The following is a 27,014-nucleotide window of genomic DNA, read 5'->3' on the forward strand; positions in this document are numbered from 1 at the left end:
CTCAGGAGACCATCCGCCACCTCATCAGGAGCATGCCCAGGCGTTGTAGGGAGGTCATACAGGCACGTGGAGGCCACACACACTACTGAGCCTCATTTGGACTTGTTTTAAGGACATTACATCAAAGTTGGATCAGCCTGTAGTGTGGTTTTCCACTTGAATTTTGAGTGTGACTCCACATCCAGACCTCCATGGGTTGATAAATTTGATTTCCATTGATAATTTGTGTGACTTTGTCAGCACATTCAACTATGTAAAGAAAAAAGTATTTAATAAGAATATTTCATTCAGATCTAGGATGTGTTATTTTAGTGTTCCCTTTATTTTGAGCAGTGTAGAATGCTTTCTTAGTGTATTTCATATTCCTTGTTTCTTTGTGTAGTAATACATTGTTATTTATTATTTAACTGTTGGGTTTTGAGTTAGCAAGAAAGTCATTTCATGGTTCTTATGCATGAGACATCAAAACATGCTAGTTAAGTTGCCCATTGTGCTACGAATTTGTTTTGTTGGACTGTGAATGTTTAGTGTATGGTTCTTTTCTCCTTATTTGAATGGATCATTTCTGCACTCTAGCAATATAGTAAAATGTACATATGGGAGAGAACATTACAAGTAATCTGAGAATAAAGTCAACAAGAAAGAGACCTCAAACAGCTTTTATTACATTTTTCAATAACAGTACATTATCTATCTTGCATCCAGCTCGCTGTGGTACACCAACATACTGAAATAAAATACAAAAAAAAAAGTGAAGAGTACAAGGATGCAGAGCTCTATCTTATCAATGGAAGGAGAAAAAGGAAATCTCAATTTAATTGCAAGTCATTTTACTTGTGGCCACACACAAATACATCACATTTATTGTACATCGCAGGGAAAATAAAGAAGAAATGTCACAACTATTAAAGAAAGTGCTTCTGTATACAGTGAACAAAAAAAATTGTCATTGATGCTTTTTGACATATTTAAAAGACAAAATAAAAAATTACAATAAGAAATCTGAAAATGTGTTTTGTTCCATTGGTTGTGAAAATGTAAAGGTGAGATTGTGTGAACCACCCAACAGAGCTCCCAATCATTCCTTTATGAATTATAAAAAGTGGCATCATTAGAACTGGTAAGCATATTTCAGAGTCTGCAGTCAATAGGAAATCATTCTTCACTTTTAATTCTCTGGTGCATAGCCTTGCCAGTGTAAGTACATAAATGTATGCAGAGTCTAGCCAAAAATACCTTGAATAAAGTTCAAATTATAGTTAACAGGTTACTATCCTTACGAAAAAGACAGACAACTTGGGCCTTTGCACCTTGGAAAGCAATTCTACAGCATGCACGCCTAAATTAACCCATGGCAGACCAAAAAAAATATGACATTTCAGATCATTATTTTCAGACATTGATTTGTACATTTCATTCACAGAATAGCAAATGCAGTTCCAAGCACAGGAAGGGTCTGTCTATTTAGTCAGGTGAGGTCCATCACTGAGAAGTGGACAAAAAAAAAACAATAATCCCCCACCCATTTACTAAATCCAGCCTTGCCACAAAAATAACAGAACCCCATTCTAAACCCCACCCAAATAACAAAAGACAGTTAACCCCTTCAGTTAACTGAAAATAAGTTACTCATACCCTTTTGCTTTGGAATGAGCGTTCATCACAATTTATAGCATGTGCTTGGTTAGTTGACAATATTAGTTGAAGCAAATTTGATTTGTGCAAAAAAAGCTGTGATTAAACAAACCGCTATTATATAAATACATCATAGAAACGTTCCGAAAGTTGCTCATGTAATCTGGTCAAGCTTTTGCTTTCAAGCTCTCTTCATGTTATTTTGTCCCATCTTTCTTACATGATTAAATTAGATTAAAATGAAAAGCTTTAATTTTAAAAACATATCTAAAACCACTGAGGAAACATGACAAACGAAAGTCCTTGAATAAAACTATAACCTTCAGAGAAAAGAATTCAAAAAAAAAAAAAAAAAGTTAAATATTTGTACAATTACGCTCCAACATTTGCTTTTGAGACGCATACATTTGCATGGGATGATAGTGTTTTTTCATTCAAGGTAACATAAAATGGTCCAAGAAGGAATGCACAAGTTTGATTTGATACCACAGGAAATCTTTTAAACTAGGTGATAAACAATTGTGCTCTTCTTTGTGTAGGAAAGGCATTGGTTTCCCTTCATTTTTGTGGTTTCCAAGTCCGTTTAAAACGGAGTTGAAGAAGATGCTGTGAAATTTTACATTCTTAAGTTGTTGTAAATGGTCTTCCAGTAAACTTGAATTCAAAATTACATCTGAAAAATAAAAAAGTGGAAAAGGTCAAAGAGCGAGTCAGGGTTGAACTATAGTGAACAATACACTGTATACAAGTAGCTAAGGCTGAGCAATACAAAAAAGGGAAAGCACCTTCAGGTTTCAATTCCAGATCTTCAGAAAACTGTCCCAGGATCCTGTTGCAACTGCCATGCCATCATCAGTGACTCCCAGGCAGCTAACACGATTGTCATGTCCAGCCAACACACCTAAAACGGCACTATAGCATTAGTCGAAGGACTTTTTGTGGCGGGGATCTACTATGATGCTGGGAATGATGCAGTTTCATTATACTGACATGATAAAGTTAAAATAAACATCAGTTTGTGGTAGCTAAGTTTTTTTGAATAAAACATTTCCAGGACGTTGTGTTTGACTAATATGTGTACAAGACAAACGTTGCTTGGTGTGCAATGAGGTGTCTCTGCAGGGGTCGCATTAGCTTTCAGAAAATGGCATTTTCAAAACGCAGACCATCCAAAGAATGCGTTTTCAACCATTTCACCTGCATTTTATATTCAAAGTCGTGTTTTTTTGTGTTGTTGCTTCATTAGAGCGATCAGGGGCCTGCAACTGTACTTTTTCTTCACACCCCCCAAAAATTTGCTTCACGTTTTTATTAGTTGACAACAAAAGTGCAACACTATTTGGCTAGCAGCCACATAAGTAAATTAGCTTGCAATGAAAGTTGCTTAAAGTTAATCTAATTTAACTTGCTCCCGGAGAAAAGTACTGTACATAGTCTGAGCACTGTCTGATTGGTCAAGACGAGAGCAAAGATCTCTCATCTGATTGGAGAAGTGCAACTGAATCACAAAATGTGTTCTTTTATATTCACGATTTGGAGCGAACTGTGACTGAAGGCGAGCAGAAATGACAATAAGAAGCATTTTAGATCGCAGTTTACAAAAACGCAGCAAAATGTGTCCCGCTTTTTTATGCGGGAAAATATCCTGCGTTATTGCAACCTCTGCTCAGGGGGGTTATCAGTGACTCACCGGCACGGTCAGCCTTCAGTGTGTCCCACACGTTGCAGTTGAAGTCATCGTATCCAGCTAGGAGGAGACGGCCACTTTTGGAGAAAGCAACAGAGGTGATGCCACAGATGATGTTGTCATGGGAGTAGCACATCAGCTCCTGGTCGGCACGAAGGTCGAAGAGTCTGCAGGTGGCATCATCAGAGCCCGTACAAAAGGCATTGCCATTGGGGAAGAACTGTAAAGCACAGATCAGATCACAGAATTATGACAGACTATTAGAACTGGGAATTCCCAGGGACCTCACGATACGATATTATCACAGAACTTAGGTGCTGATACGATATGTACTGCATTTGTCATGACTCTATACGTATTGAGATTCAAAACATAATGCTCACTATATGCCTTCTGCAGAGACAAGAGCATGAGAAAAGGAGTTTTGATCAGTGATGGAAATAAAATTGCTGAAAACACGCTGGCTCACTATTTAAAAAGAAGATGGGAACAAGCTATAGGATGAAAAATAATAGTCTTGGTACAGGCACAGCCGTCTAGTTCTAGCTACATTTTTTGGAGTCAAAGTATGGACATATCATCCAAAATAATATTGCGATAACTATCTCTTTTTTCCACCATCACTAGAGACAACAGTAAAGGGTATAATATGCTGACTATATTTTACTTAATAATTTGTATCAAATATTTTTGAATCAAAGTGAAATGTACACATTTCGATCGAATGGCATTATGTAAAATACACTAATCGCCAATATATGTGAAAAGACGTATATATTGTTAACGGATGCTGCCCTTACACATATGGCGTTGATGTCAGACTCATGCCCAGTGAAGGTCTGTCTGCACATGCCCTCTCTGACATCCCAGAGCTTGGCGGAGGCATCACAAGCACCTGAGACAAATAGCCTTGTGTCGGGGGCCAAGGAGAGGCTCATGACATCACCGCTGTGCCCAGCAAACGTGGTCGTCTGCTGGCCAGTCTCGATATCCCATAGGGCACTGTAAAAACAAATTAACATCTAGTCAAACAAGCATGAGTTTCGATCCAAACGCACATCTAATCCACTTCAGGAAAATGAACAGTGGTGTAGTATTGAAAATAGACAGCATCCCTACAGGAGGGGGAGTAAATTCCTTTACTTACCAAGTGGTATCTCCAGAGCTTGTAATAATCTGGTTGTCATCAACAAAGCGACAGCAGGACAGATAACCTGGAATTGAGAGATATCATTTGTACATTACAACAAAAAATCTTCAGAAATGTTCCCACAGTAGTTTAAGTAGAAGAAAACAAAAGATAAGGATTTCATAGGAAAACAAAACAGAAGAAAAACCAAGCCACCAAACAGAAAATGTAGCCTACCTGTGTGTCCAGCGAGCTCCCGGCTCACACGCACATTCCCCTCGCGTGTCTTCAGGTTGTAAATAGAGCAGATGTTGTCCAGACCTCCACAGGCCACGTAGTTTCCTGAAGGTGCATATGAGCAGGTCATGACCCAGGAAGAGCGTAGAGGAATGGCATGGACCTGCAAGGTGATAAAATAAAAAAAACATGAAATCTTTCCACGCCTGAAGTAATAATCTCTTATAACAGGTGCAGAGGTGAATTTAAAAAAACTGAAGTAGAATGGTTGAAGGGACTGAATGCAACGCCTAGAATTGCAATGGAAACGTATAGTACAGAGCTTTGAAAGGTAAGCCACTGAAGTATATGACCTTGTTAGTGGTATAGCTGTCCCAAATGATGAGTTTACCATCTTGGGAAGCACTGACCAAGAGCCTGTAAGAAAGAGTGGAAACATGTAAGGTCATGGAATAACAGTTTCCCTATGAGAAATAGTAAGCACACTTCTTTTTTGTCCAACAATAACTACATCCTGCATGAAATAGAATAGCAAACTAAAAGCAATTTATCAAGACTGCGTTGCCTTGTAACTTGACAAAAATAGCAACACATGCTTAGTCATAACACCTACGTACATTTAAAGCTCGCCCACTATGCCTACTGTATATCATGTGGAAGCATAGAATCACCAATTCATGCCAAAGGTCATACAAATGTATACCGTACCAACTTCTACACTTGACAACGGGAGTCATTCAACTATTTGTCACTGTAAAAAAAATCCCTAGTTTGCGAAAGACACTATAAAATTATACTTGGTTTACCTGGAATCAGTGCCCCAATGCATGGCATAGATCTTAGCCAAATGTCCCCTCAGTGTCCGTCTTGTGCGCATCTGAATACGGCCAACAGGATCAATGTTGGCCGTGATCTGCAAAACACAAAAAGACTGTTACATAATGTGATTAATAGCAGACCGGGTTGAATGTTTTGGATATCCCCAGGTAAAAGAGCCCAATATAAATAATAAATAAAAATATATATATTTTTACCTGTGATAGTGTGGCATCTGCACATGCTTTCCTGGCATCCTGAAAAAGTAGGACGATAATTAACCATCACACAAATGTAAGCAATAAAATAAAGTTGAAGACAGTGTAGCTTTGTTATGACAATGTTGAGACTTGATTATGAGAGCAAAATGTCAATTCAATGGGCCAATTGCAACCACCGCTTTCCACTAGATTATCGCTTGCTGAGGTCTCGTTAAACCATCAATACGTGCTATTTTTATTTTTTTATAAAATTATTTAAAAAATATATTTTTTAAAATTATTATTTTAAAAAATATATTTTAAAATTATTATTCTAATTAAAAAATATATATATTTTTTAAATCGCCCAATCTCATTTGCAACTTTAATCCGGCACTGATTTACCGCTCCGTAACACCGGTATCAGCGTTCTTTAAATCCTGATTGTAACTCAAATTTTGCAAGATGACTTCACCCTCTGGTGGGTATTATCGGAACATTTTAATCTCGCTTCTTGAGCAGACTAACGTGCCGACCACACTGCAGGCATTGCGTGTGCGAGCGTTGCAAAATACTTTTACACATGCACGTTATTCAATCATTTCATCCAAACTGCTCGCGCATGTCTGCATAGCCAGGCACTAAAACTGAACTTGGTTCTTTCTATTTGACGTTTGACGTGCTGCAAGTCCCCCACCTCTGCCATCTCATTGGTTTTTAGGAGCATATACCCACATGGGCGATTGAAAGACGAACTGAGGTCCACACTTCAGTCCAGTTGGTGGTGGTAATGCACCTTAAATTTGGTTGCCAACCGCCATATGAAGTCCAAAGAAGAACAAGACTGAAGGAGGAGAGATTACTAGAAACTAACTAGGTTTCCCCCTTTATCTGTGGATTAATTATCAGAGTACAAAAACACACAATTGTGTGGCTCAAAATTCTACAAAGGTCCAGAAAAAAAGGACCTTGTGCATTTCAGGTCAAATAACAACCCAATGTGTAACAGTGCATTTGGAAAGTATTCAGACTCCTTGACTTTCCCCATTTTGTTATGTCACAGCCTTATTCGAAACTGGATTAAATAGTCCCCCCCCCACTCAAACTACACACAGAACCACATAATGACAAATCAAAAACGAGTTTGTATAAATCTTTACAAAACAGAAATATCACATTTACATAAGTATTCAGACCCTGTACTCAGTACTTTGTTGAGGCACCTTTGGCATAGATTACAGCCTCGCGTCTTCTTGGGTATGACGCTACAAGCTTGGCACACCTGTATTTGGAGAGTTTCTCCAATTCTACTGGGGTGTCTGGGATGCTGGCCTTCTAGGCAGAGTTGCAAAGAAAAAGCCATCTCAGACTAGCCAATAAAAATAAAAAAAGATTAGGAAATTGGGAAAACACAGCCACTGGACAGAGGAACTCTGCCTAGAAGGCCAGCATCCTGGAGTCGCCTGTTTTGTGGGTACTATTAATGAAGCTGCCAGTTGAGGCCTTGAGGTGTCTCTCAAACTAGACACTAAACAAGTACTTGTCCTTTTGCTCAGTTGTGCACCGGGCCTCCCACTCTTTCTTGCACAAATTATATAAGACTGGTAGTTAAGAGTAATATTCCCTGTTGTGTGCACAGCAGAGATTTATTTGTAGAACATGAACGCTCAATAATGAACCATTAAATTCTCACCATAATTTGCAAATAAATTCATAAAAAATCCTACAATGTGATTTTCTGGACTTTTCCCCCTCATTTTGTCTGTCATAGTTGAAGTGTACCTATGATGAAAATTACAGGCCTCTCATCTTTAAGTGGGAGAACTTGCACAATTGGTGGCTGACTAAATACTTTTTTGCCCCACTGTATAAACATCATACCATTAATGCAAGCTGTAAAATGACTCACAACTTACACAGGAACCGTATTAATGTAGCTAGCTTGCTAGTTACCAGTAACTAGCATGTAATTCCTGGAAAAGGAGCATTTTAGCTATCAGTTTATTCCAAGTAATAATTTACTACAAAAATCTATAGGACAAGTAGTTTAAATATAATAGTCATCAAGGCAGGAACCACTCATTTCAATCATGCTGACAAATAAGAAATGCCACATTATCCCTGCCAATAGCTGGAGTAGGATGATTGCAGAGCACCCTGTCTCAGACTGTCAGGATCATAATTTTCTAGCTAACAAACTATACTGAACAGAAATATAAACCCAAAGTGTTAAGTGTTAGTCCCACAACCACATTTTTGCAATAGCGTAGGCCTATGTGAAATTTATTTATTAGATTGTCATTAGAATATTGACATCAAGAGTCGATTTTCTCTACTAAGCGCTGGTTGCGTTCAGGGATTGATGCAAATAAACGCCTGGGCTATTAATTGAAGTTCCCCGACCGGTATGTCATAGTCTTCCATTTATCTTTCAAATTTCAATTTTGTCGTTACCGATAAGACGTTATTTAATTGGGGCGGGAGTGGTGAACGCAGACAATGACTATTTCCCATGCCATATCCACTGTCTAGTATCAAGCAGGCTTGACACCGTAACGCGTCAGAACACCTGGCCTACCAGTTTTATTCCAATGTTTTTTTTGTTGCAATCAAGGTTAGTTTAGGCCGCAGCTGCATGTAATCTCACGTTAGTAGAGTTAAGAAAGCCAGCAGTAACCTGCAGGAGCAGGTTAAGTTCTGTGTGTTCGTTGCAATCGAGTCAATAGTGCTGAAATACACCATTTCTGTACGTTTTGAACAATTGCTCCTGCCCCATTGATGGTAGATGGAGAGATTAACACTCACTCTGATCTGGCTTTTGAGCTGCTCAGCCTCCTGGCGTAACTGGTCCAGTTCACTCATTTTCCCCTGCTAGTATGTCTGCCTCGCTCCAGCTGCCGCAACACTTGCTGATCTGAAAGAGGAAGGGGGAAAAACAGTTTCTCAAAACTACTGACCCCTCTCAAGACATTATTTATGTACTAAATAGGGATACACGATATGTCGGTGAACATATCGGAAATCGGCCGATATTAGCTAAAAATGCCAACATCAGTATCGGCCCGAGGTCTAGTTTAACGCCGATGTGCAAAACTGATGTCAAAGCAGACCCGCATACCTATATAACGTAGGTTACGTAATGACGCCACAATATTTTGCATCACACATGCAACACAGCATTCCTAACCTCGCCCACAATGTCTGCTGTGTGGATTGAGCAGTCAACAAGTCGAGCAGTCATTTTAAAGAGTAAGAACATTTCAGTGAGACAACTCAAATCCATTAACAGCAAGATAATGGAATTCATTGCCCTTGACAATCAACCGTTCATCGGTCGTGGGTGATGTTGGCTTTCGTCGACTGGTCGAGCACTGTTACCCATGTTGCCCTACCGGAGTTACACAGTAATAGCATCACTGCAGAGTCAAATAACACTATTTGATGCGTTAAATAAGCTTTTAATTTGACACGTCAAATAACACAGTTCTATTACAGACGGTTGTGTGTTCTGAATTTGCATGTGCAAGCCAAGCTCCCCCACTTCTATCAGTAGCACTGTCAAAGCTAGGGATGGGTATCGTTAAGATTTTAACGGTACTACTACTCTTACCGATACGGCTTATTGATCCGGTACTTTAACAGTATTCTTAATGGTTTTGTTATTTTTTTACAAAAAACTCTAAACAAATTAAGAACAGAATTAACATTGCATTATTTTCAGAAATGTAAAATAAATTAACAACAAATATTTACAGCAGAAGAAACAGCAATGTTTTGAACAAATCACTATCATAGACTTATGTTGTGATGGAAATGTAAAACAAATTAAAAACATTTTCCTGCAAAAGAAAAGTGGTATAGAGCAACAAGGGTGGGGCATGCAGGAAGGCTGCAAAAGAACTAACAGTTCAGAAAGATCAACATATTTGCCTTCTCTGGCAGAAGTCAGGACCTCTCCTAGATTATTGTGTTCCCTGCAGAAGAAAAAACCCTCTCGCTAGGGGTGGAGGAGGCTTGAGCACAGAGGGAACTTGTTGCAATGTTTGTGAGGGGCAGAGTAGCTCTCTTCACCCACCACCACATCATTGGATCCTCAGCCATGGGGATGAGAGCTAGGCCTTTGTAGAGCTCGGTCTCTAGGTCAACACGCTCGCTGAGGGTGAGGGGTCCTGTTGGATCATCAACCTCAACTCCATGTCCTCCTCTGAGAACAGCTCCTCCAAGGCACTCCTTGTTTTGTGCAATGGAGGGACCGTCTCCTCCATTTCCTCTTCTTCTCCTTCAGACTCCTCCTGTTGTTGGTGCTGTGTGTGTCTGCTCCGGCTCCTCTGACAGCCCTGATGTTGCTCCTATCAAATTGGCCTCAACAGTTGCCTTCCTCAGCCTGTCCCAGGTGGTGTCACTCACCAGCCTCCCTTTAAATCTGGGGTCCATTGCTGTGGCCTCATGCAGGAAGGCTTGAATGTCCTCATCCTGATGGCGCTCGGAGAGGTTCTCCAATACCTTCTCTGATGGTTGCCACAAACATATCTTCATGCTTCACAGTGAAGTGCTTTTCCAGTTTTTGGAAAATGGGTAGGATCTGTCCACAGGTGGCATTATTTCCACATGACACACACAGTGTGGATGTATTGAGGATTCTCATGGACAAACTCCTCAGCCGTATGGAAGTCCTCGTCCTTCAGACGGCCCAGGTTGTCCTCGGTCATTGCTTTTCTCAGTTGTGGGTCCAAGGCTGCTGCTTGGATCGCTGGATACTGCTCCATGAATCCTTCATTAGATAAGAGTTCCATCTGTTCTTCACATCAAGGATGAGTGAGTGAGTGATGCGGAAGGCCTGAAACAAACAAAAAACTACATTACCGCACACTTGAATATTGAATTAAATTGTTAAAATGTGGGAATTTTAAAATAATACTTTAATAGATTGAACAGGCTTCTTACCAAGGAGCTGCTGCCTTTCCTTCAAGATTGTATTGGACATAGAGGATCTCTTGAACCACACAATGGAAGTTATTTTGTAGATTTTCTGCGCTGCCAGATTCAATGTGTGTGCAAAGCATCCTATTTTTAGGCCTCTTGATGGCAACATCCATATTGCCAGCATTATCAACAGTCACAGCTACAATCTGCTCGGCTCTATCTCATACTCTGCCAGAATGTCTGAGATCTCCTCTGCCACTAACTTGCGATTTGTACACTGTCCTGGACCTTCTATTTTACACTGCCCTGGCTTGTATAGTGCACTGTAACATTGAGATAGTGGTCCTGACAGAAGCTGGTCCACCCGTCTGATGTGATGGCCAGCTTTGGCACGTCCTTCAGTTCAGTGATCACATTGGCCTTTTCTACACCATACCAGGTAGGAATGAATATGTCACCGAGGTAACTCCTGGAGGGAGGGGTATATTTGGGGGTTAGTGCCTTGCTCATCTCGCTACAGTAAAAAAATATTGTTTTCATGTGTTGAATTATCATTATTGAGTTGTGTATTGTGGAGTGATGGACTAACAAACATACATACCCTTATATACTACTAGATCCTAAAAATTAATACAACTCAATATATACACTGCCTGTTACCTAAAGCCCTTGGACTCCACTGTTGCAAAGGGGTGTAGGCCTTTCACTATGAACTTCGTCACAACTAGGTGGCACTCATTCGCCCTCTCCTCAGTCATCCTCCCACTAGCTGCCAGTGTGAAGGGGCTTTGGGCTTGTCTTTGGCTTGGACCAGCGGTATTAGAGGGGGGAGTGGGTTGGTTCATTGTAGCTGCAACTTTAACAAAAAAGCTGCAAAATCTTTAAATGGGTAATTAAATGTATGAACGCACCCATAGCGAAACAATCAGCTGGCTAATGGTTCCTTTTGATCATGAACCCATGTTCACATAATCTAGTTAACTCTGTGTGGGCTCCAGGCTGCTAGCATACATACATGCATAACGTAGATCAGGCAACGATAGATGAACTACGAGCTAGGTAGTAAAAAACTGCATTTCTCTGCATTGTACATGACGCACCTTCGATAGATGTTTGGATAGACTGTTTCCGCCCTTACAAGCAAGTCTTGTGGCAACGACTCTGGTGAAGTGTACCCACACTTCTGAACGTTTAGCTCTCTCCGCCATCGTCACTAATTAAAAGCAGGGTGCCGTGTGTGCTGTAGCGTTGAAACGAATGTTTCAATCCTATTGCAAATCAGAAACGGTTGGTGAGATAAAAATGTCCAAGATAAAAGTTGTGGCAATAACAAATAGGAAATTTTTTTTTTCCCTTTCTCCAGTACCGAAAGCAGAACTGATAACGTCAGAGCTTATCAATACTACGATCTTTCATAATTTAGCCCTGGGGCTCGTTTAATACCGGGTTTGAAAGCTGTACAAAAAAAGGCAAACACAGGCCACGAACGATGTGTTTACAATACCGCGTTGGTGATAAAGCATTATTTATTCGACTGCAGCGTCTGGGGTAGCTAGCTTTAGCTTGGTACCTAGCTAGCACCAATACAACCAGCCTGAAAACTATGACCAGTAGAAAGTGCAGTCATTTTCATTATTCTTAGCAATGATTTTGGAATCCTTGTGAGTAAGTATTAGCTAGGTAGCCACTTGTTGTTCACCTATTGAAATCCAGTTCATGAAAATAAATAGCTCGCCAGCTACTTAACCCTGTCGCCCAAAGCTAACGTTATACGCAACCAGCTAGCTTCATCTGGCTAGTGAGGCTTCACCAGACTGGGTTATGTGTTGTGAAGCTAGCCACAATAAGGATTAGGCACAATAGTGGAATTTGTAGTAGCAATAGTAGCTCTTACCGCGCGACTGTAAAATCACCTCCCCGGTCAGCACATTGTGTGTATTGACATTCATATTGCACTGTACATATTTACCTAAGGATTGGGGATCAATTAAATGCAGTATCAGCCTACTCAATACCCAAGATATCCCCCCCAACATCCTCCTCAGAGTTATCAGAGTCCAAAACATCCACGTTGAATTGCTTTTCCTCTGGAATAGTGTTCAAAACACATGGTAGGTTGACAATAAATGTGGCCCAATTCAAAGAGTCCTGCAATAAGAGCTACGACGCTAATGTCACTGGGTGTCACTGAGTAGACTGATACCCCATGTCATTGCCATAGTTAAGGCTGTACAGTGAAATAAGTATGCCCCAATGTAATTCTAAAGTATAATCCATCCAGTGTGATTTCAAAAGATTTGTCAAATTAACAAATTGTCTTGCTTTTATAACACTCCAACCTCGTTTAGCATGATCTATTCAATTATGGCATAATTCTACTATTGGTATTCGGTCAATGACACTTATTTTGAAGGCTAACTGCAAAATCCACTAATGTGGCTAGCTTCACATAGATGGGTCTGACCACCATTAACCAAATAAGAACTCATAAATTAAGGTTATTTTAGATGACACTTAGCTAACTATAGCTACTGAAACAGATTGTCATTTTTCTATGTTTTTGGGGAAGAACATTGTTTGCATCCATGAGCTAGCTAGCTTTTTTTTATGACCAGTACTGTAGGTGCAACTGTAGGACCAGTACTGTAGAGGCAACTTTACCAGCATCATAGTATTGGTATCGAGACATAAATACGAGCGATTGTATAATAACTACATTTGTAAAAAATGTATGAACGCGTTAAATTATTATGTGACGTGCAGTCATAGTCAGGTCCTGATTGGTCAACAAGCTTATTTGACACGTTAAATAGTGTTATTTAACACGCAAAGACCCAAATAGCATTCCATAGTATGAGAACCTGGGTTAGAATGAAATGACAAAACAGCACACCAACTAAGTAAAATAAATCGGATTTGATTACGTTTTACTGGTATGTAAGTGCAAACAAAATAACTTTTGGGTCAGTGTGGTGTGTGTAACCTTTAACTAGGCAAGTCAGTTAAAACTCCTTGACGCACCCATCCCGTTAGCGGGATCATTTTCATCAACATCCGCTGAATTGCAGAGAGCCAAATTCAAACTAAATTACTAAAAATATTTAATTTTCATGAAATCCCAAGTGCAATATAGCAAAACACAGCTTAGCTTGTTGTTAATCCACCTGGCGTGTCAGAAAATGAATCTGGTTGATATCCCATTAAATGGAGGCAAGGCATCAAATGGAACAGAGAGCTTTCAGGAAAAAGAGCACTTCCTTGTTGGATTTTCCTCAGGTTTTCACCTGCAATATCAGTTCTGTTATATTCACAGACAATATTTTGACAGTTTTGGAAACTTTAGTGTTTTCTATCCCAATCTGACAATTATATGCATATTCTAGTTTCTGGGCCTGAGAAATAGCCCGTTTCAAATTAGTACGTTTTTTGTCATTGCCAAAAACGAAAATACTGCCCCCTACACTCAAGAAGTTAATTAAGAACAAATTATTTTTTACAATGACAACTTACCCTGGCCAAACCTGGACGACGCTGGGCCAATTATGGGACTACCAATCAAAACCGGATGTAGTGACGCCTCTTGCACTGAGATGCAGTGCCTTTGACCGCTTCATCCATCGGTGTGTGAACATTTGAACATCTTGGCCATGTTCTGTTATAATCTCCACCCGGCACAGCCAGAAGAGGACTGGCCACCCCTCATAACCTGGTTCCTCTCTAGGTTTCTTCCTAGGTTTTGGCCTTTCTGGGGAGTTTTTCCTAGCCACCGTGCTTCTACACCTGCATTGCTTGCCGTTTGGGGTTTTAGGCTGGGTTTCTGTGCAGCACTTTGAGATATCAGCTGATGTACGAAGGGCTATATAAATCAATTTGATTTGAGTGTTAAATGGTTAACTGTACTAGAATGCTTAAAAAAGGAAGCCAAAATACTAAATATCGGTATTGTTTTTTTGGGGGGCAAGGGAAATATTGGATATCAGCCAAAAATGTCATATCGGTGCATCACTAACTAGTACTAAACAATGAACAATAAGTATATGATAAATCATGAATAAAAATATTTGCATAATAGATGTGCAGATGGGCTTTATTGTCCTCTTCAAAGAACTTGCAGCCAGAAAAGTAGCAGCAACTTTCCCTCCACAGGGAAACATATTGTGTAGTCATTAGGCTACATGACAGATAGTGTTGTCAGGAAGAAGTGCATCCGTGCTGACAATGTTTCTTTGGCTAGTCCAGGCCCACACTCCCATAGCCTACATTACAGTACTTCTGTTGGCTTGGCCAGTGCAGCAGGCCCATACACTCAGAGCACCTCTCCCTCCCAGTCCTGCCCTCACACAACCATGCTTCTGACTCAGTCCAATCTTCTCATCTCAATGTTAGCAGCATACCACCCTGCATACCACTGCTGGCTTGCTTCTGAAGCTATGCAGGGTTGGTCCTGGTCAGTTCCTGGATGGAAGACCAGATGCTGCTGGAAGTGGTGTTGGAGGGCCAGTAGGAGGTACTCTTTCCTCTGGTCTAAAAAAATATCCCAATGCCACACTGCCCTGTGTAGGGTGCAGTCTTTCGGATGGGATGTTAAATGGGTGTCCTGAATCTGAGGTCATAGGGGGCAGCATTTTCACTTTTGGATAAATAGCGTGCCCAATTTCAACTTCTTGCTACTCATCCCCGGAATATAAGAAATGCATATTATTAGTAGATTTGGATAGAAAACACTGAAGTCTCTAAAACAGTTTGAATCATGTCTGAGTATAACAGAACTTATGTAGCAGGCAAAACCCCTAGGACAAATCATTCAGATTTATTTTTGTCTATTCAATTCATTTTTCAATTGGGAAACTAGATTTAAGGGACTTGTTTGCAGTTCCTACCGCTTCCACTGGATGTCGCCAGTCTTTAGAAATTGGTTGAGGTTATTCCTTTGTGTAATGAAGAAGTACAGCCATCTTGAATGACTGTTGTGTACTGTTTGAGAGTTGCGCAAGACCAGAAAGGTAGCGTTAGTTTGTAGTCTTCCTGTATTGAACACAGATAGTCCCGTATACAATTTGATCGATTAAAAACGTTAAAAAATACCTAAAGTTGTATTACAAAAGTAGTTTGAAATGTTTTGGCAAAGTTTACAGGTAACTTTTGAGATATTTTGTAGTGACGTTGCACAAGTTGGAAGCTGTGTTTTTCTGGATCAAACGCGCCAAATAAATTGACATTTTGGATATATATATATATATCAACGGAATTAAATAGAACAAAAAGGACCATTTGTGATGTTTATGGGACATATTGGAGTGCCAACAAAAGAAGCTCGTCAAAGGCATGATTTATATTTTATTTCTGCATTTTGTGTAGCGCCTGCAGGGTTGAAATATGCTTTCTCTTTGTTTACTGTTGTGTTATCATCAGATAATAGCATCTTATGCTTTTGCCGAAAAGCATCCCCCCCTATCCCAGAGAAGTTAAAGATCCCATGGTACTTGTCGTAAGAGTAGGCGTGTTAACCCCGGTGTCCTGGCTAAATTCCCAATCTGGCCCTCAAACCATCACGGTCACCTAATAATACCCAGTTTACAATTGGCTCATTCATCCCTCTCCTCTCCCCTGTAACTATTCCCCAGGTCATTGCTGCAAATGAGAATGTGTTCTCAGTCAACTTACCTGGTAAAATAACGGATAAATAAATAAATAATCCTGGGACACTTTAGCAAAGTCCTGTTAAGATATGACTGGCCGATGACCTGGATGCTCACTGGTTTAGCCAATGGTGCCAACTGATCAATAAACCATATGGATACAGGCTGATCTGATCACACTCTTCAGGGCAAGCATACACACAATTTACCCAAAATAGTAGCCAAAAGCGTCAGATCTTCCTATTAGTCAAGTAATTCCAAACATGGCCATAGGCCGCCTTGGTCATTTTCAAGAAATGCTAAAGCCTTTGCGGAATAATAGCATTACACATGTAAAATAAAATATATATGCCACCGATGCCCACCATCTAACCGATTCATCGTAGTGGAAATACTGCACCAAGATAAAGCCTCCCAGATAACTATTAGTACACCAACATGACTATCAGATTACATAAGTACATTTTCCCCCTATTTCAGATAACATTTGAGAGGGAAAAAAAGCAAGCTGTGAATTGTGAATGGAGAGATGATCCACACACATGCATTGTGAAAGGTAACAGTAATGCAGGACACAGTCTAGACCTCACATTACCATCAAATTGGATTAGCCCATTTGGAAATAAATGAAAAAATAAAAGATAAGAACTAGGGGTGTGCCCAAAGTAAACTGCCTGTTACTCAGGCCCAAAAGCTAGGATATGCATACAATTGGTAGATTTGGATAGAAAACTCTAAAAATGTTAAAATAATGTCTAAGTATAACAGAACCGATTTGGCAGGCGAAACCCTGAGGACAAACCATCCGGGGGGGAATTGAGGTTATAGGATTTTCCAACAGTTTTCTATGGGATACCCTTATTAGGGACCTGGTTGCAGTTCCTATGGCTTTCACTAGATGTCAACAGTCTTAAGAAATTGTTTGTGTCTCCAGGTGGGCTCCACTGTTTTGGTGCGCGCTCCACGTTGTTTTTATCCGGTATTAGAAACAGTTTATTCCGTCTTAAATTTGATTGATTATTTACATTTTAGGGTACCTGAGGTTGGATTAGGAACGTTGTTTGAAATGTTTGGACCAAGTTGAGGTAACTAAGATACTTTGTAGGCATGTAAGAAACCGGTGTATTTCTGAATCAAACGCGCCAAATAAATTTACATTTTTGGGATATAAATAAGGACATTATCAAACAAATGGACCATTTGTGTTGTTTCTGGGACATTTGAGTGCCAACAGAAGAAGATCAAAAGGCATGAATTATATCGCCATTTCTGACTTTTTGTGTCGCCCCTGCCTGGTTGAAAAATGATGTATGTGTTTGTATGTGGGGCGCTGTCCTCAGATAATCGCATGGTGTGCTTTTGCCGTAAAGCCTTTTTGAAATCTGACACAGCGGCTGGATTAACAAGAAGTTAAACTTTATTTTGATGTGTAACCTATATATTTGATGTGTAACCTATATATTTTCAAGAATGTTAAATATTTTAAATGTAGTATTTTTGAATTTCGCGCACTGCAATTTCACCGGATGTTGGCCAGGTGGGACACTACCGCTCCACCTGACCATAAGAAGTTCTAAATTGGGACCCTTAATTTTTTTTTTTTTTTTTAAAGAAAAACATTTCTCCTCACGAAATCAAAATGCTGCTAGCTTGCCAGCTCTTGCTCTTCGCAAATGATCCTAGCCTAGTCATTGATGTTTGGCCAGGCTTTACTGAAGTTGCGAGACATTGCAAGCCAAGAAACTGCAAAAACACAGCATTCCAATAGATTGGTCAGAACCGTGCACTTTGCATGTCTGCCTGGTGGCCAACCTGCGCCTACCCTCGCAGTCCCGAGTGTTCATGTTCTTGGCAGTACAAAAACGAAATTAGTCTACGCTGTCCCAAAAGTACTGAATCTTAGGAATCGATTCCTAGTGAAAGATGTCTTCTTTCCACCAAATGTCTTGGTAAGTCACCTTATTTAACAAACTTTAAAGTACTTTTTTAGGAGAGCATGGTCTGCGCACAGGCAGCTCAAGATTATTTGATTCACAGTTCTGGTCACCAAGTGATGGATGTTAATCCCGCTTCAGAAGCACGTTTCCTTTACAGACAAATAAAATGCCTGTTCAGTGGCTGCAAAAACTTTGAAACGAAACCACTGGAATTAGTTTCGGCATTTAAAAACGCAGTAGTGTACCCTTAGCCAAACAAACAAACAAACAAACAAACATGCTGTAACTGAGGCACTATCAAGGCTATATGACTGCAGTAGATCCAACTTTAAATTGCCCAGACCTAGCGGTCATACATACACAATAGGACTATTATTCTATAATTTTGTTGTATTATTTTAACAGAAAACCAAATAATATAAACCTTTCATTTTAGCTCGAGTTTATCCCCTTAGCTAACCCAATCACCTTACATCACGTACAGGATTTCACTCAGTACGGTTCCCAAGAATTTGAGTGCTAGACTGAGGACGTTCTCTAAAAACTTACCACCTCATCCTGGAAGGTCCTCCCCGATTGGCTAGACCTCATATCTAGCTAGTCGTTGCACATTAATCTTCTAGTCTTGCTGATAAAAAGTATCACTGTTAAAGGCCAGGACAATACCAGCATCGCAATACTCGTTAATATCGTGGCAAGGAAACAAAACACGAAGAGGATTTAACTTAAGGAAAACAGCACAAATGTCAGAAACAAACATGTCATCGAGTCACATGTATTTATTTTCTAAGCTTATAGCACACAATTTTACATACAGCAGTTTTTTTTTTAAATGACCAGATTGATCTTCTTCGGGTTTTCATTTTGAACATGGAGAGAAAAGAAATTGCAATACTGGTATCGTCACGGCCCTATGTTAAAGGCAGACTCAGCAATATGACATTACCACGAGGACCACCGCAGATAAAGATGAGCGAGATGCAAGACGCCACTCACACAGTATGTGAGTGGGTCCACGTCACGCTGTTAAAGCATAGTAGCCAGGGCACCAAAAAGTGGAAAAGTTGAGCCTCGTGCTTCACTCTTAGTTGCTGCAGAAATTGTCCCACTATGCTATTAACTTTCTGCATCCGTCACCAAGTCTACCTTTAATTCCAGGAATACTTCCCACTACATCCTTCCTAGACACAAGGAAGAATTTGTGCATTGAATGAACCTTAACATGAGAAGAGTGACTAACATGAATCAGGAGGGAGACACTAGGCCTAGACCTATAATGCATTGTAAAGCACTAATTACTGTTGTATCAGAATGTGGGACATAGAGTGTCACCGTTAATCATGGCAGGGATAAAATGTAATTAAAGTCTTCCAATTCTGCACTGGCATTTGTCCAAAGATCTCATTCATTGAGTTTGATGTTAAAGCCTGGTTTACGTTCCTTTGAGTCAATTTGGGCACACAATTCAGAAGCTGCTGAAGACTAAATGTAGGACAGTCACACTTCATCCCTGCACTTCCTCAGGGTAAGAAAACAATGAAAAAAATCTGAAATGTGGGTGAACCAGATGCTCTTGGAGTCTGTCCATAAGCCACTACTGTAAGGAGTTTCTATGCCCCCCATCATTTCTTCAAGCGCCTGATCAGGGTCAGCTGACTGCATGATAAGCAGGGAGTTGTGGCAAATAGCCTTGAGGTGTGGCTTACTGACTGATCTGAGGTTTCTTGAGGGCAGCCTGAGTCTGCTGGTTCCAATGGGGTTTGGGCATAATAACAACAACCAAACTGTTGTGATAAGACATTTTTAAAAATAAAACCGGAACAGAATCTTGAACACAGCATTTCTGCTCTCTAGAATTCACATTTCTTTCAACCATAATTGTCATGTGTTTGTTTCCATGCAGGCAAACAATACATTCACCTCTCAGAGCAGAATCTCACTGTCATTACCTGGGACAATACCCTGCTGCCATATGTACATAGTCATTGAACCCTGGTCAGTTTACATACATACCGTATTCTGGGGTTGGGCAGATTTACATATTGTCATAACGTCTTCTCATCCCAGGATGTACAGTATTACATGTTTAGTACACAAGGGGGCGCCAAAAAAATAAAAATCCATTACCAGAATGCTAACTAAATTAGCACAAGTAATAGCATATTTAACAAACTAATGAAAATAAACTCCCTTTACAGCATCGAGTCTTCTTGGTTATGACGCTACAAGCTTGGCACATGTATTTGTGGAGTTTCTCATTCTTCTCTGCATATCCTCTCAAGCTTTGTCAGGTTGGATGGGGAGCGTTGGTGCACAGCAATTTTCAGGTCTCTCCAAAGATGTTTGATCGGGTTCAAGTCCGGGCCAATCAAGGACATTCAGAGACTTGTCCCGAAGCCACTCCTTCATGGTCTTGGCTGTATGCTTAGGTTCGTTGTCTTGTTGGAAGGTGAACCTTCACCCCAGTCGAAGGTCATGAACGCTCTGGAGCAGGTGTTCATCAAGGATCTCTGTGCATCTTTCCCCCGATCCCGACTAGTCCCCCAGTCTCTGCTGCTGAAAAACATCCCCACAGCATGATGCTGCTGGTTTCCTCCAGACATGACGCTTGGCATTCAAGCCATAGAGTTCCATCTTGGTGTCATCAGACCAGAGAATCTTGTTTCTCATGGTCTGAGAGTCCTTTAGGTGCCTTTTGTCAAACTCCAAGCGGGCTGTCATGTGCCTTTTACTGAAGAGTGGCTTCCATCTGGCCACTCTACCATAAAGGCCTGAATGGTGGAGTGCTGCAGAGATGATTGTCCTTCTGGAAGGTTCTCCCATCTCCACAGAGGAACTCTGACCGTCAAGTTCTTGGTCCCCCAATTGCTCAGTTTGGCCGGGTGGCAGCTCTAGGAAGAGCCTTGGTGGTTCCAAACTTCTTCCATTTAAGAATGGAGGAGGCCACCGGGTTCTTGGGGACCTTCAAATGCTGCAGACCCCCCTTTTTTTTTTTTTTTTTATTTATTTAAATACTCTTGTGCCTCGACCCAATCCTCTCTCGAAGCTCTACGGACAATTCCTTCAAACTCATGGATTGGTTTTTGCTCTGAAATGTACTGTCAACTGTGGGACGTTATATAGACAGATGTCTGCTTTTCCAAATCATGTCCAATCAATTGAATTTACCACAGGTGGACTCCAATCAAGTTGTAGAAACATCTCAAGGATGATCGATGGAAACAGGATGCACCTTAGCTCAATTTCGAGTCTTATAGCAAAGGGTCTGAATACTTATTTACATAAGGTTTATGTTTTTTATAAATTCTCAAACACAATTTAAAAAAATAACATTTTGCCTTGTCATTGTGGTGTAGTGTGTAGATTGAAGAGGAAAAACACTTTGAACAATTTTAGAACAAGGCTGTAACATAAAATGTGGAAAAAGGGGTCTGAATACTTTCCAAACAGCACTGTAGGGTTTTATAGGCATTTATACCTGTAGGCTTAACCAGAGCTTGTGTGCGCACTCTGCACGTGTGTGTGGAGGGGGCGGTCCGAACGCAGAGGGGAAATGGAATTTAGGTAGAAGAACGGTGAGGAGTTTGGCTTGGTTTCTTTTTTGTTGTGCCTTGCAAACATGTACAAGTGGAACACTAGAATCAAAGCAAATTAATGTTGTCATCAAAACAACATTTTACTTGCCGGATCGGGCAGCCACAAAGCACATTCCACCAAATAGTGGTACAGTATTTTATATCTCTAGTTAAAGATTGAGCTGCCTTTTATCATGTACAAATGTTCAAGTAATTGCATAATAAAGCACTAAAAGAGCACAAATGTAGGCCTGTGTTGTAGAACGCTTGATACTATAATATCAGTCCAACAAATTTCATATGGCTAAAGCTGGATCATAGAAAAGACCATAAACAGCACTATCACTGACCAAGCCTGTAATCCTAAAAGCTCAAATCCACAGACAGTAAATATTTAATCCCATCTATGCCCACTAACAAAACAGCTGGGTCAGAAATCTGTTTTCCACTCAGAAAAAAAAGCATGTAATGATTAGTCTCCCTTCCACACAACATACTTACAGGATAGTTATCGAGGTTGTCCTTTTATCAAAATGAACTAATTCTTAAAACATCTGGGATAAGGGTAGTGGGGTTTTAATTCATACATTCTGTCATGCAACAATTATGATCTGGATTAAATGCATATAATTGGGTGTATCACAGAAAAAAGCCACCCTGCAGTAAAGTTTACCCTGGCATTTCAGACAATTCATGCACATCTACAAGACCATCAGTGGCAATTGAAAACCGGCCTAACAGCTAGCTTTTAGTGCAAATGTTGATCATGGAACACTCCTGTTCTGATGTCATTTGACTCCACAGGGACACATTGTTGTGGTCAAATGTGACTCGTTTCAGGAAACTAAGCGTATGTCACAGGTCACTACTTCACAGGAGAACCATTTGAAAGTAAACTTTCTAAAAAAATCTAAATGTGTTTTTGGCAGAAATGCCTTCTGGAACATGTGAACTTCCAAGTGCCTTAAAAACAGACTTGTATGCCATCTGTAAATACGAATACAGTTGTTAAATTACGAGCCTAGTTGGTTTAGCCACAGAAAAATCCAGCAACCTTCCAGCTAGCCATGATTAGCTGAGATGAGTGGGCTGGACATGAGTTCAGATAAGTCTGCCATGTAGCACACTTCTGTCTATTTGAGCTGGTCAGTATGTGTAGGTAATCCTTTCTAACACTGCTTAAAAATATATATATATCACGTAGTAGTACTGCATAAGTGTTGCGCTCCACTTTCTGTAGGACCAAGTTTTGAAATCAGTGGAATTAGAGTATGATAGCTAAGGAGATAAAAAAACACCTGTCTCCGGATTACATCTTCAAACGAAGCAAGTATCCATTTCAATAGAATGTCACTGCGACAACTGTTGATAGACGTAGCTAGTAAATTCACTCTGGCTATCTACTATGATTTCAGAGCACTCTCGCCTGAGCGTACCAGAGCGTAGAATAATTGACAAATTTAGCAACGCTCAACACCTGTTGAATATGGCCGGTGTCAGTAAACATGGGCAAAAAAACGTAAATTGTTGCAGTCACCGACACTCTGGATAATATAAAACCAGCCTAACCAGCTCTACTAGTGCGAGTAAAATGGTCAGTGAGCTGTTCTCTCATGCGTGTCTGGAAGTAGCTAGCAAGCTAGCCAACGTTAACCAGTTAGCTTGGGTGCTTGACTGTTGTTGTTAGGACAGAATGCTTGGATCAACCCTTAAAGAGATGGGTGGGGCTAAAGCTTAAGAGGGTGTGAACAATGCTGAAGTGGTGTACTGACAAAACCATTTAAAGGCCATTCTCTTAAAGGCGAGACTACACGTTTATCAACTTTCATAGCAGAATTACTTTCCCATTGTTCCTCAAATGCAGTGTATGATGTACCATTTTGTAGCTCTGTATCTGTTTTTATCCAATGTAAAAAAATAATAACGTTGCTACATAATATCGAATGAAGGTGGTAGTGGTAGGAATATTTGCTTGCATTGCAAGAGCCCCAATTGCATCCATTTTGAATGTCACCTGAGAATAAACTGATGAAGTACTCTGTTAATCAGATGAGGTTACCATATTTGTTTGAACTACTACTCTTTGTTGCTGTTGCAAATGCAAGAACTGCTCTTCTCAATAAACATGGGTTCAGTTCCACTGTATACTTCCAGATTTCTTATGTAATTCACATTGAATTATTATTTTTAGCTGGATTGGAAGTTTGTTTAAAAAAAAGTTTGGGTAGCTACCACTACAGTTACACTGACCACCCCAACCGATGGCATACTAATGTCTTGCATCAATGGAAACCTGTGAGGCAGCAAACGCCATCTTGTTCGCTGCCGCTTGTAGGCCTACTAGGGTTGACGAATCGAATCAAATCTAGCTAACTACTGTAGCTACTACCAATGAAGATGGATTCAGTTTCATTATATGTGACATTTGAAAATGTGCAATATCACTATTTAATGCAACATGTGAAAAGGCCCCGAGGTGTAGATCTGGATGTACAATATTACCTGAATGTACAGTTTAACGATGTTTTACCAAACAACCCTGCTCAACAGCAGTGTGACCTCAACACTACTCACGTTAGCACACACTTCACTAGCCAACTAACGTTAGCTAGCTACAGTATATCAGACAAGGGACGTTTTCAGCAGGGTGCGCTGTGGATGATCAGAAAGAGGGGCAGACAAGAATCAAACAGAAAAGAGCCAACAAAATATAGTACAGAATACTGTTTCGGCATTCCTGTTGCCCCCGTGTTGGACTTGTTATTCCAGCACCTAAAAAGGGGTTAGCGAGTGTTGCTGGCCAATAAAATCCAATTATCTTGTTAGCTAGTATAGCCGTGTAGTTAAAGCCAGCAGTAGCCATTTAAGTTGATTAAGATGTACAGCACCAAAGCCAACGAAAGCAATTGTGCTACCGTTAAGGTGGGGATAAATTGCACAAATTGATGTAGTCAACCTGCAGCTAGTGTTATAACTGCCATCTAGCTAACGTCGTTAGTTAAGTCTTGCTAACGTTAGTTACCGTCAGCTAGCTATACAGTTAACGTTCTGTGTGGGTTGCCAAATCAAATGCCATGTCGAAAAAGTGGTCATACTTCACCAAAAGGGCATATTTAACAATTACTCAATTTATTTGAACACAGACCATAAACATTATCGGGGCCCAAACTAGCCTGACTAATTGACCACTCAAATTCCAAATGAACGTTAGCTACCTATAGTGCATTTAGGCCATTGGTCGTCCATCTCAAAAATGTTAGCCGGCTAACAAGTAACTACGTTAAATAAATGTCGTTTTAAGTTCATTTTAGGGATAACGAAGCACGACTAATATGTTGAATGGAAATTAAGCTATATGGGCAACATCGTTGTAGCTAGATACAGGTGTAACTAACTGTACACCTAGGCTAAATTAGCAAACTAACGTTAATTAACTGGTTAAAGTGTTCGCTGTCAGTAACGTTAGTTAGCTACCAGGTCCGTTTCTCATGAATTTGACAGGGTCCAAACCCGTCCCTACAAAGAACCCAGGCTGTAAAATATATGTAGGCTACTGTACAGTATGTGAAGCTAAACACATACGGTAACGTTACATTGCTAACCGTATAGCTATAGTTAGCACTGTCAACTGGAAAGCAAGCAGAGCCCTCTCGGCTAAACGAACGCGCGTTAGCCAACGACCCTACCACCGGGCAGTTGGCTAATCTAACACATCAACCAATAATACCACTATTGTATGTTTGAATTGCAAATGTGCAACATTTAACCATCCCTTACCTTTTTCTCAGTTGGCGTTGGCTTTTTTTTTTTGGCATTGACTGGAAGAGGTAGCTAACGGTGTATACCTCCAATCCACGCACCAACTAACGCCCGTGAACCGCTAGTTTGCAAATCCTAGTCGAAGTTTTTTTTTTCAACAATCTGGACCAACCCGGGAAAACAATCACTCTACTCCCTGCTGATGACTGGACGCAGATTGCCTGTATTTGCAACTGTGATCTCAACAATTGGTTTCCACTAATGTCTTCGCCCGATTTATATTTCATTTAGAAGCCACTTCCTCTTCGTCTATGACACCAGCCTGTTTAGCCGCCCTTTCTCAGTAGTCACTCTCTTCTTCACCCGGCCACCGAACAGCGAAGATGGGCGCGGTAACCCTGCACTCAGCTATGGGAAACCCCACGCTCTGCAGCAGCGCTCGCACACGCACAAAATGAATTTGGCAATTCGTTTAGAAAAAAATACAGTAGGCCTAGTAATGAATGCAAAATACCAAATTATAAGTCCAATAAATTGATCATTCATCTTGGTATATTATGTGTTTACAGTAGTTCATAAAATGATATTCTATACTTACAGCTACATATAAGTATTTTACAGGAAATTATGTTTTGACTCAAACAAATATAAGGATCAAGTTGGCTGCACCAGTTTGGGTGGGTGGGCAGGGGACTGACTGCCCGCCTGCTTGCCTAACTACTATGCGACCTTGTGGTTAGAATGACCTCCCTGAGATTGGAAGGTTGGGAGCTCCATCCCTTGCTGAGTCATACTAAAAATGGGACCTGATGTGTTTCTGTTTGGCACTCAGCATTCAGGAGATAGATTGAGTGTAAGGCGCTGCAATAAACTAGCATCCTGTCCAGGGGCTGTACTTGTACATCAAGCTGCCTCACACTACAGAGACAGGCTTGTGCAAGCTTACTTAGTTATGAACAGATCTCCTACCCAGGATTAGTTTTGGACAGTGTTTGTGTATCTGCTGGGTATTTATAAATTTTTTAAAGTGTTCTAGACCTGTACAAAAAAAAATTAGGCCCTTTTTCATATCTAAAATCTGTTGCTAAAATAAAACCAAGGCAGAAACATGTTCTGACCAAAGGCTCCATGAGCCTAAGACTTTTTCTTACTGGTGATGACTGTGAATCCACATGCACTGGTAGCAATTTCTAAATGTTCCCTATGGTGCTTCTTTCGTTGAATTGAACTCCTCTGCGCTATTAGAAATAACCTTTGGCTCTAAGGTTGTACTAAAGAGATTCACTCGGGACTGCAAAGCACCTGCTGAAAAGACTCCTACTCCCCAGTAAAAAGGCACATGACAGCCCGCTTGGAGTTTGCCAAAAGGCACCTAAAGGACTCTCACAACTACAGAGAGATCCTTGATGAAAACTTGCTTCAGAGAGCGCAGGACCTCAGATTGTGGTGAAGGCTCAGCTTCCAACAGGACAACGAC

General features: G+C 40.5%; 1 protein-coding gene across 1 annotated transcript; it reads right to left on the reverse strand.

Moving 5' to 3' along the window:
* Positions 1-643: 643 nt before the first annotated feature.
* Positions 644-25,996, reverse strand: LOC118400004 (guanine nucleotide-binding protein G(I)/G(S)/G(T) subunit beta-1-like). Its single transcript, XM_035796324.2, has 11 exons — positions 25,556-25,996; positions 8,510-8,618; positions 5,723-5,761; positions 5,495-5,601; positions 5,042-5,105; positions 4,689-4,851; positions 4,470-4,536; positions 4,123-4,324; positions 3,326-3,542; positions 2,421-2,536; positions 644-2,308 (listed from the first exon to the last, which is right to left on the reverse strand). Exons 2-10 carry the CDS (start codon positions 8,564-8,566, stop codon positions 2,430-2,432), a joined length of 1,023 nt encoding a protein of 340 aa, XP_035652217.1. The 5' UTR covers positions 8,567-8,618; positions 25,556-25,996; the 3' UTR covers positions 644-2,308; positions 2,421-2,429.
* Between the last annotated feature and the right edge of the window lie 1,018 nt (positions 25,997-27,014).

The sequence above is a fragment of the Oncorhynchus keta genome, chromosome 21, assembly GCF_023373465.1.
Source record: "Oncorhynchus keta strain PuntledgeMale-10-30-2019 chromosome 21, Oket_V2, whole genome shotgun sequence".
NCBI classification, from domain to species: Eukaryota; Metazoa; Chordata; class Actinopteri; order Salmoniformes; family Salmonidae; genus Oncorhynchus; species Oncorhynchus keta.

What these genes read in the sequence shown, in the direction of transcription:
- LOC118400004 (XM_035796324.2), bottom strand. Translation starts at nt 8,566, where the DNA reads ATGAGTGAACTGGACCAGTTACGCCAGGAGGCTGAGCAGCTCAAAAGC. An exon ending in CATTGGGGCACTGATTCCAG is followed by an intron (nt 5,106 to 5,494) that starts GTAAACCAAGTA and finishes TCTTTCTTACAG; the next exon opens with GCTCTTGGTCAGTGCTTCCC. An exon ending in CTGACATCAACGCCATATGT is followed by an intron (nt 3,543 to 4,122) that starts GTAAGGGCAGCA and finishes TGTGCTTTACAG; the next exon opens with TTCTTCCCCAATGGCAATGC.